Source organism: Argentina silus (assembly GCF_951799395.1).
Source record: "Argentina silus genome assembly, chromosome: 7".
Taxonomy (NCBI): Eukaryota; Metazoa; Chordata; class Actinopteri; order Argentiniformes; family Argentinidae; genus Argentina; species Argentina silus.
Genome location: NC_139661.1, coordinates 21539093 through 21550690, shown reverse-complemented (window position 1 = coordinate 21550690; position 11598 = coordinate 21539093). Strand labels below are relative to the sequence as shown.

At 46.5% G+C, this 11598-nt stretch overlaps 2 protein-coding genes across 2 annotated transcripts in view; one reads left to right on the top strand and one right to left on the bottom strand.

The window, feature by feature from the left end:
• Positions 1–6006, bottom strand: part of rnf180a (ring finger protein 180a) — a gene marked incomplete at both ends in the record, with an annotated part of 7795 nt that extends 1789 nt beyond the window's left edge. The window contains 2 exons of the mRNA XM_083674003.1: positions 1275–1509; positions 5851–6006. Of these exons, the coding sequence (XP_083530129.1) occupies positions 1275–1509; positions 5851–6006 (391 nt within the window). The remainder of the gene's footprint in view (positions 1–1274; positions 1510–5850) is intronic.
• Positions 6007–9977: 3971 nt separating this feature from the next.
• htr1aa (5-hydroxytryptamine (serotonin) receptor 1A a) lies at positions 9978–11246 on the top strand (the record flags this gene model as incomplete). The annotated part of the gene is made up of 1 exon (XM_083674002.1): positions 9978–11246. The coding sequence occupies one exon, from the start codon at positions 9978–9980 to the stop codon at positions 11244–11246; it is 1269 nt and encodes a 422-aa protein (XP_083530128.1).
• Positions 11247–11598: the final 352 nt, after the last annotated feature.

Sequence of the window (11598 nt, the reverse complement as noted above, 5' to 3'; positions counted from 1 at the left end):
TTATCAAGAGGGCATTATCAAGAGGGCATTATCAAGAGGGCATTATCAAACGGACATACAGTACTGTGACGGTAGGTCACCTTTTCACTCCTGACCCCACTCATCAACATTCATATGACTTCAAATGTCATCCTCACTGATCACTGATCTCCTCAATAAGACTTTGAGTCGTTCAGTCAAACCTACGCTGCATGTAAGACACAGTTGGTAAAAAAACTAACAATTTATGCACTAATGAAGTCACAGATTGGTAATGTGTGTCCACATGTGTGCATAGACAGCAGTTGTGTAAAACGAAGACACTGCATGAACATTGCAACTGAATTACGTCTGCATTTAGTTCAGTGTCTGTCTTATTCAGCTATTTATATATTGTAGATGTCTCAGATTATGCAGTTCTCTGTCATAGGCATGAATGAGTAATGTGGTTGGAGCTGAACCCAAGGTGTCTACAGTACTGTTCCCTGGGGCGATCTACAGCTGGGCCCCTCTCACAATGTGCAGCTTGGATTTCTCTGCTTAACTGCAATATCAACAATCATCTTGGATCCCAGAATCTCTTCTCTCGATTGAGATGCTGGGGTCACAGACTGTCTGAAGTAGTAAGCAGGCCCACGCCCCTCTAAACGTTTTGCTGCAAGCTCCACCTGGAGACCTGACCTGCAGGTGATCGCCCTCCTCGGCCCGTGCTATTGTTTGTAAACCGAAGTGCATGCAGAAAACATGGCAGCATTTCGCAGGTGAGCAGCGTGCGTTCGACTGCCTTTTTCTAAAGAAATCAGTTGAAATCCCGGCCTCGATTTGAAGCACTCCTCTCTGTTTGTCGGTAGAATCTGTGTGCCGCTGGTGAAATTCACAGGATGCATCGCCCCCCATCAGCACTTTTTGATGGGAGCGCCGTCAGACTCCATTTAAATGAGAGAATCTGACTTAGCAAGAATATATCAACAACAGACACCAATGACTCATGCCTGCACAATGACGTGTGTATGTATTTCTGTCCTAATTTTGAGTATGTAAATGATACCATCACTCATTTGACTGTATTATAATGGAAATGTAGTCTTGTCTTTACTATAGACAATACTATTGGTCAGACCAAAGGGTGCGTCCCAATTCCCTTAAATGAGCTCCTGTCATGTCCTCTCCTCCACAACCACAATCTCCCCTAACCCATATAATACTTTCAAGGCTAGACAACACACATACTAAGATTGTGATTTAGGTGAACTATCCCTTTGATTAAGATAGCGTTCTTTTTTTAGATTGCTCACCCTTCTGAAAGAAGACGTGTGTGATGATGGTCCTACAGAGGGGACAGGGGGTGTTGGTGGGGCTGTTCTTGGCCAGGGTCCTCAGGCAGGGCTCACAGAAGATGTGGTTGCAGGGGTGGCACATGTAGGGGCTGAAGTAGACATCCAGACACACGGCGCAAATGTAGCCTTCCCTGTCCCCAGCGCTAACGTCCTCCTCCTCACTACTGCTGCTCGAAGGATTCCCTGTCGAGCTCTGGGACAGAAGAAGAAAGAGGACACACAACAACACATTCAACGTCATGGTCACGGTTAACTCAATCATTTTGCCTTGTTCATGATTTGTTTGGTGTTTCTGAACCACGTGAACTCACAACAGCGATCAACATTAAAACATTGCCAAAGCCAGACACGTTGGATCAGAGAAAGAAGATAGATGCAGCGACTGATGAAATTACACCATAGAAAGAGCCAGTGAGGAATTTCCGTCTTTGTAGATTTTATCATTGTTAAAAAAAAAAAATTAATCCTACATTTTTATTATTGCTCTTAGCCCCGCCCCTTTCTCTCTCTCTCTCTCTCTCTCTCTCTCTCTCTCTCACCTCTCTCTCTCTCTCTCTCTCTCTCTCTCTCTCTCTCTCTCTCACTAAAATAAATTCTGTGCTCAAACATCTCAAGCATTGAGGATTGAAATGGATAAGATAAGGATACTCCTAAAGGCAGAGAAGACACCCAGAAATGTGAATAACGCACTTTGACCCCCCACGGATCTGAGAAGAGGCTTGACAGCCACTCACAGCCATAATAATTTCCTGCAGAAGTTCATACCGTCAGTTCAGCTGGCAGATGCCCTATTGCATGTGAGAATGTGTCGGACTCTACTCTCAGGAGATTCCATCCTATAATGTGTTCTGTTCCCCTAAATCATGCCAGGGAATTCTATTTGATAGGTGCAAAGGCACATGTGAGGGTACGAGAAAGAGGAGCAATCTGGTGAGGGTTTTGTAGGTGTATGATGGGGATATGAGGTCAGCATTATAGAAAGCCAATCTGTTACGATGATATAATAAAGGTATAATCATATACCGTATAATATAATGCCTATAGTCTCCAAAACAAGAAAACATATGCAGGGGCGCTTAGTGGCGAAGCACACTAATGCGCTTACCACGTAATTGCAAGGTTCCTGGTTCGATTCCGACCCTCGATCTATCTTGCATGTCATCCCTCCTCTCTCTCACCCATCCTTCCTGTCAATCTCTACTGTCTCTATCCCAATAAAGCAGAAATGCCCTAAAAACATATTTGAAAAAAAAATAGAAAACATATGCAGTATGGTAGAGTAGGTAGCCATAGTGACAGGTCATAGCTGTTCTAGAGATCAACCTTGCTCCAGTTATAAAATCTTAAAAGAGTCTAATCCAAAAAGTATGTTTAATACATTACTACTTTTAAATGGCTTTTCTTAGCGGATGCTCTAGAATCGGAGAGAAAGACATGATATTGTACAAAGCCATTTAAATGGTTGGCACAATAATTGAGGTTATCCTGAACGGGGACAAAAGAGATGAGACTGTGTAGCTTGAGGGAATGACTAGAGCGGAGCGCCTGGGACTTGAACACCAGCGATGTCTGGCAGAAAATAGGAAGACCCAGTTCGACAGACACTCCAGGGGTCTGCAAGCAGCCCGTTAAATAAAGCAGAGGAGGAATAAGAACCAGGAACCACGTGGGTACAGGTGAGACCACCAGGTGATGCACAGGAGACCACCAGGTGAAGAGGTGCTGCACCTGATTCTAATTGTGATCTGATCATCATGTTCGGATAACAAAATGAGCATGTTAATACCAAGTGGAACAACAGCCCATGTTTCCTCAATAATGCATATAGCTTGTAATGGTATAATATAATAATAATAATAATATCTGCCATTTATCTGACACTTTCATCCAAAGCGACTTACATTGCAGTGAGTGCATAAATTTCAGTATATATGGTCCCAGCAGGAATCAAACCCACAACCTAAGCGTTGTCAGCGCCATGCTCTACCAACTGAGCCACAGAGGACCACAAGAGGTACTGTATAATTGTTCTTTCACACACCGCAGCTACCAGGCTTACTCGGCAGAGCTCTGGTGCCTGATACGGCCCCGATAGTCAACTCCCATCCCCCAGGGGGCAACAGTTGCCCCTAGAAACAGATCTAGGTGCTCTCTTTCTTCCCCAACTCCTGACCTTTCCATTCGGGATAAAAACACTAAATCTGACTTCAGATCAGGATCTAGGGCCAACTTTATCCTGTCTCCCCTCAGGCCACCCGTCCCCCTTCTCCTGGGGTCTGGTCCCTCCACACACTGCCTCGTGGAGCCTGGGGGTCCTTCCAGAGTAATTACCACTCTCACACCCAGAGGGAGCTCTTGGGACCTCGCCACGGTGCCACCGCGCCGCCGCTGCCTCCCAAGGTGTGTCATTAACACAGAACGCGGAACACGGAACACGGAAGACGGGAACACAGGAACACAGGAGCACAGGAACACAGGAACACTCATCTAATCATGGCCACTGCTCTCCCCAGGCTGCAAATATCACGACGCAGCAGCGACACAACAACAACAAGTATAGCCATGAAGAAACACTGTACATCTACCCGACAACAACAACACAGGAGCCTACAGCTGCACATGGCTGTAATGTAAGGTGAAACAGGTTACAAACAGCTGTGGAAAACAAACACAACAACAGTTGGCAGTCAATCTGCCCCAGAACAACACAAAATACACTGCGGTTACAAGAATATAGCTATGCAATCACTTAGCACAATCTTAGCTATTTGTGAGCCATAACTACACTTCAACGCATCATGAGACTAAATGGATGTTACTCAAAAAACGTTATAGTATAGAAAGTAAATTCGCTCTTCATATGGTCTCAAAATCTCTTTTTTTTTTTTTTACTTCCTGATTAAACACTGGCTCCTTTGTCCCTTGTCACACATGAAGATAACACCTTCTGTAGGGACTGGAATAGCTGTTACACCTGGTTTGACCTACTATACTGACAAGTACTCTGCTGCGAAAGTGCTTTTGGTGCTTCAAGGGATGAAGTGTACATGTGAATCCCCTGAACACACAGGGCTAAAACGTGACTACATACAGTATATACCATGAAGTACAGAGAAACACTGATACTCCCATGTCCCTGCAAGTGGATATACACACATTCATTTGCCTCCCTAAATTATTTAGGATGCAAGACTGCACAGTGCCAAAGTATTTAATCTGACATCTCCCTTAACGTGGATAAATCCCTCTCTACAATGCAGCATGGTGTTCATCACAACACACAAGCACAATCTTACAATCATATAGTTTGGCCCCGAATGTGTATGTGCAATGAGTATAGCAGCGTTTCAGTGCCATTGCTAATTTGTTAATGTCCGAAGGGAGGGAGAAAACCGAAACAAAACAACATCAAATGAAAATCACAGAAGAAGAATTAACAGAATGGATATTGCCATTCTGTGGTCAGAATCATTCCGCTCCACCAACGTGACTGTGGGATCTGCGCTGGCCAATCAAATGTGAATCTGTTCTTTTGTTTGGGCGGTTGTGAAGGGCTCTCTAGCCAAGCCTCATCATGCAGGCAATTCAGATGTAACCCCACTTTAACTGCAAAGACAATGGCTATTGAGACGCGCTGGCTGCTGATGGGGCCTGACGAGTCAGTGACACACACACACACACACACACACACAAACACACACACACACACACAACGCATACACACACACACACACACACACACACACACACACACACACACACAAACACACACACGTGCAAATACACACACACACACACACACACACACACACACACACACACACACACACACACACACACACACACCATTACACGGCTGTCAAGAGTCAGTAATCAACCCACATACAGTTACCAAACATCTACTGCAACAATTATAAATCTGGCCTTCAGCACTGCCTTGACATTTTGGCTAAAGCAACAGAGCGGCACCCACAGCGGCCCACACAGACGCATGCATGCTATTAATCAACAACTTTCCTTCCCGAAGAAATAAATAGTTTTTTTAACTGGATCAATACATTTACATTTTTGTAATGACCAATAAACAAAAGTTTATTATGAAACTTTTGTAATGACCTTTGGTACTTCATGAGACATTATGAATTCCAACACGATTTACTTTTTTTTTAATCAGGGAACGTTGCCCACAGATGAACTGTCCTCTATGACCAGACAAAAACATATCTATCCTGTATAGCTAGTCTTTTGCGAGCAACAGTTTTCTCATAATAATTGCAGTTTTCTCACAAAAAATAGTGCAGAGAGCACTTCGGACTAAAGCATGTGTACTGTAACACGTATTTCAAGGTGTACTGTACGCAGGGAAGAGCAGATAGGATAGAACATAGAAGAACAGCAGATTATTTAGATGCTATTTAAATGTGGATGATTAGGGGGTTTGAGGAAGACCCAGAGTGGTCAACACAGCCAATCAAATCTCCGGGAGCATCTAACTTCTCCTCTCCATTTTCTCTGTCCCTGGTGTGTGTCTCACCTGTCTGTTGTCCTGCAGCTGACTCTGCCTCCATCTCTCTCTCCTCCTCTGCCTCCTCCTCAGACTCTTCATCCTGTTCCTCTCTCGTTTGCTCATCCTCCTGTCCACCGCCGGGGACGGGGACGCGTGCGCGGCGGGCGTCGAGGTCTGAGCCATCACCTCCAGTACACCGCTGGTTCCTGCCTCTCCTCCTTCCGCTTCCTCTTCTTCCTCCTCTTCCTCTCTCCTTACTCCCTCCTCCTCCTCCTCCTCTTCCTCACCCAACTCAGAGCTACTGTGAGAAAGGAGGCGTGGCCGAGTCCTTCGAGTCGGCGACGATCGGCCGATCCCCATCCCAGGCTCTACCCAGAATGCGCCCGGTTCTCTGGGCGCACGCGGTGTACCGCGGTGTGTTTCCGTGACGCCGGTCCTCGGCGACAGTCTCCGTGGTGACGGGGCCGTGGCTCTGATTCGGATGGAGGGGCGGAGTAGGGAGGGAGAGATGGACCCAGAGTTCTGGCGTGGGAGCTGGGGGTTGTTGGTGGTCCGGGGGTGGCCAGCGATGGGTCGTCTAGGGGAGGGTACTCCTCTCTGCAGCCTCCCAGATCCTTCTGAACCCTCCATCATGTATGTTTGGAGAGGGTTGGAGTTGCTGTTAGAAAGGCTCTGTGTTCTGCTCCTCCTGTACTCTCTGTCCTGAGTTCTCTCTCTGTCTCTATCCCTGTCATTCGTCCTTTCTCTCTCTCGGTCCCTTTCTCTGTGTTTCTGGCTATATCTGTCCTTTTCTCTGTCTCTACTCCTCTCTCCCAAGACTTCCCGTTCTCTGTCCCTCTCCCTGTCTCTAATTCTCACCCCTACACTCTCTCTGTCCCTCACTCTGTAGTCCACACTGTGAGCCTTTCTATGTGCCTTCCTACCAGGAAGTGCAGGTCTTAGCAGCTGTTCCAACCCACCTGAGCGACCCTCACTCTCTGCTGTATCTACATCTATGTCCCTGAAATGAGGCCTCACCTCCAGACACAGGGCTTCGGCCATACGCCCCAATTCACTGTCGCTGTCCTCTCCACCGCCGCCACTAGGACCTCCGCCACCAGGACCTCCACCACTAGGACCTCCGCCGCCAGGACCTCCGCCACTAGAGCCATATACACCAGCAGCTCCCACATGCGAGCACATGACCCAGCTCTCTCTCTCACCCCACAGCAGTAGTCACTCTGGCTGGTCACTTTGGATGGTCACCTCTCTCTCTCTGGTCCTCACTCCAGTCCCCCCTCTCTCCCTCTCTCTACGGCCTTCCCTCTCTTTCTCTGGTCCCCCTCTATCCCTCCGATCCCTGGTGGTTCTGGATGTTAGGGGCTTGAGCTCTCTCAGGGCTGAGGGGAGCGTTCGAGCGCACCGTCGACCCCCCAGACGTTCACAGAGGTGAGCCCCCCTGCCCTGCCCCGGTGGCCCCCTGGGACATTCTGCACTGTTGACAAAGCTAAAGCCCCCCTGGTGAGCCCCACCACAATAGGGGTGCGTTCACAGCCTCCCGATTGTCCTGTGGGGCCTATAGAAAACACGCAGCTACACGGCACAACAAAGCTGCCATTGAACACACAAAAATAAGGCGAAATAACCAGAGCCACCTTTTTTTTCTAACATGGTGTCAGCTCTTTCACTTTCTGGTTGATCAGCAGGGTGTGTGTGTGTGTGTGTGTGTGTGTGTGTGTGTGTGTGTGTGTGTGTGTGTGTGTGTGTGTGTGTGTGTGTGTGTGTATGTGTGTGTCTGTGGGAGTCTGTATGTGTGTGTGTGTGTGTGTGTGTGTGTGTGTGTGTGTGTGTGTGTGTGTGTGTGTGTGTGTGTATGTGTGTGTGCGTGTGCGTGTGTGTGTGTGTTTGTGTGTGTGGATGGAATGCCGACAAGGCAAAAATTCTAAATAATGTAGATAAATGCTGTGCTATTTGTGTGTTTAAGTACTGTTTTACTGGTATGTGGTATTAGCATAAATAAATACCTATTAGGACTTTCAAAATGAATAATCTTAGGTCTTGAAGACAGCCTAGAATTGAACGATTATGAAACTGAAACCTTTTAATATCTAAGTAACAAATTAGTATACGTCATTTGATAAGATTTATATTGTTTGAATAATCTTGTAGGCCTACAAACATAAAACGTTTCCTTGATTCTTTCTAAAATAAATATATTCTATCTTAGGTAGGAAATGTGCAATTTGAGGCAAATATAAAAATTGGGAAAATGCACATTAATCAACATTTCAACAGTCCCTGGGCAAGTGTGAAAGTGTAACCGAGTTGAGATGGTAAACTCACTCCTCAAGTTTGGGGTATTTGAGGAGATAGTTACGTGTGTTGCCAAGCCAGAGATCGGAAGTTCGAGACTCGGTCGGAGCAACTTGAACTGTGGGGCGACTGTTTGCAACAACTTGACGTCTGTTTCAAAAGCGATGTGGCGAATTGTAACTCTGTGTACCAAATCAAATGCTCAACAGTGAAACCTGTGGGATAGTAGTCCTTTGTTGGGAGAGAGAATCGCATCCTGCACATGCACGCACAGTGGTGAACATCTGTTTTGTTTTTTTACACTAACTGTTGATCACAAGTTCTGCTTCGTCTTAACAGCTTATGGCTTGCATAAAGGTGTGCTATAATGACTGACACCGAAAAGAGGATCCCACAAAAGTGTGTGTTCAAAGAGTGGATTGGAATTCTATAACTACACAGTGTACAATGTTCATCCAATGTTTTATCTGAGTACATCCAGATACATTTAGTGTTAAACAATGAATATCATACTGCATAGGCTATCATAGCTAACATCAGATAACATTCAAATGCTTATCGTATTATATTGCGTCGATATCATAATCGATATCATAATAATATCATATTACTCTGGTCTGATAACTGATCTTTGAAAATCATGAGTGGGACAACGTGATATTAAGGAGGTGTTTATATCATCATCTCATCATCGTTACCAATTAGGCTATAGCGTAGGACATACTTTCAAGAAGTACCACATCTTTAATGGCATATTGCATCCTTCTACAATTAACATTCCTTTTCTCTCTCTCTCTCTCTCTTTCTCTCTCTCTCTCTCTCTCTCTCTCTCTCTCTCTCTTTCTCCTGCCCATTTTCACCAGGCCTATAATACAGAACATCACAGCATTATGTGACGAAAAGACGCATGTTCCATAGTGTGCAGGCGTCCGCGTAGTTCTCGCCCCATACAGCAGATGGCAGCAGATTTCCTCTCTGGACTCGCGTGTGGAGCTGTCCACGGTTCTGAAAACACCGCGCGCATTGCTCCTAATAAGGAGACTCACAATAGTGTGTTACCTTTCCATGTGAGAACAGAGACTGCTAACACATAGACGGTTCTATCAATTTGATCATGTTACAGTTTTAGTTCGTAGGCCGAATCGGGTTTTTTTTCTTTTGAAATCTGTTGCTAATATGGAGGCCATCTGTTGAATAGAGTGATTCCTTTATGTCTAGTTTCCAATCGTGAGATCAAATGCGATCTAATGAATAATTAAATTAAACGTTTGTAGACTAATCAGATAATAGTTTTACCCGCAATGCCGAATAAAAAATATGTTTTTTTCCTTCCAAGTAGCCTAACGCACAGACGGGAGGAAAAGATTGTATAGACCACTGCATATAGGCCTAATGATGCATGGTGATCATTGTTGGTGAAAAACAAACAAAAAAGAAAGTTCTAGAAAGATAAATTAACGAAAATAGAAGGCAAAACAGAGAAGCTCCGCTCTTCGTCTGTCTTCTGCAGCAAAGGACAGCTTGCCAGAGAGAGCAGAGCAACAAAACTCTGCGGCGACCTCCTCGACGTCTGACGTACCAACCGCTGCTGGTATAAATGAATTCACGGCGTCACCAGGCGCAGATGATTCGCAGGACCAGTAAGCGCCCAGCCCCCGACACACACACACTTACACACAAACACACATAAGACCACGGCACGTCATGCGTCCTCGGAGCGAGGGAACGGACACGGGAACTCCGATGGACCCTGGTAGTACCCATACTGGCGCTGGCGCGAGGGACTGAGCGAGCCCCAATCCCCCCGCTGCTTGCCCTTCTGTCCCGTCCGGTCAGGCCCGTGTGTATCCCGTGGACAAAATATGGATTTTACGAACAGCAGCAACGACAATTACACGACCACGACGTTCTCCGACGTCGTTCCCGACTGGCATGAGAATGAGAACGGCACGGCTTCTAGAACTTTTCCCGAAGTGGAGCTGAGTTATCAGGTGGTCACCTCTCTGCTTCTGGGCGCCCTTATCCTATGTTCCATATTTGGGAATGCGTGCGTCGTCGCGGCCATCGCGTTGGAGACGCGTCTCCAGAATGTGGCCAACTACCTTATCGGTTCCCTGGCCGTCACGGACCTTATGGTATCGGTTCTGGTGTTGCCAATGGCGGCCCTTTACCAAGTGCTAAACAAATGGACCTTGGGACAGGAGATATGTGATATATTTATCTCTCTGGACGTATTGTGCTGCACATCGTCCATTCTGCACCTGTGCGCAATTGCTTTGGACAGGTACTGGGCTATAACCGACCCTATTGACTATGTAAATAAACGGACACCCAGACGAGCTGCGATCCTGATAAGCGTGACATGGCTGATCGGGTTCTCCATCTCCATCCCGCCTATGTTAGGCTGGAGGAAAGCCGAGGACAGGGCGAACCCCGACGCCTGCACCATCAGCCAGGACCCGGGCTACACAATCTACTCGACTTTCGGAGCTTTTTACATCCCGCTTATTCTCATGCTGGTACTCTACGGGCGGATATTCAAGGCGGCCAGGTTCCGAATTCGAAAGACAGTGAAGAAACCGGAGAAAACTAAAGTGGCGGAAAAGTGCTTGACCGTATCGCCGGCGATGTTCCACAAGAAAACCAACGGAGAGGCAGGGGGAAAGAACTGGAAGCGCAGCGTGGAACCCAAGCCAAACTCCTCGTGCGTAAACGGCGCGGTGAAGCAAGGGGAGGACGGCGAGTCGTTGGAGATCATTGAAGTTCACAATTCCAAGAACCACCTGCCTCTCCCGAACACACCACAATCCACGCCGCAGGGGTTCGAGAACAGGAACGAAAAGAACACAGATGTCAAGAGGAAAATAGCCTTGGCCAGGGAGCGTAAAACGGTCAAGACGCTCGGAATCATCATGGGGACTTTTATCTTCTGCTGGCTGCCGTTTTTCATCGTGGCGCTGGTATTGCCTTTCTGTGCGGAGAACTGCTATATGCCCGACTGGCTCGGAGCGGTTATAAACTGGCTAGGCTACTCTAACTCTCTCCTAAACCCCATCATATATGCCTACTTCAACAAAGACTTCCAAAGTGCTTTCAACAAGATCATCAAATGCAAATTCCACAGACCGTAAATGCGTTCATTCGTTGTGTACATGTGTTTACTTAATTTTTGAATTACGGATTCAAGGGGCTGCTCAAATGTAGCAGTCTATGGATTTGATAAAACGCAAAAAAGTAACAGACTCATATTCAGGGACAGTCTCTTTTCAGTGTGATTTACAAACAGAATGCAGACGTTAACAGTCTTACTGGGCAGGACTGACGATGGACATTACAGGTCACATAGGACATGGTGACTAGAGAGCCAGGCAGTATGAAATTACTGTAGTGTACACACTGCTCCCATTTATTCGATGTTGTAGCTATATCTGCGAGGCATCGTTGTATTCTCATGCAAGACATGTCATGCACTGTGCTGAAACC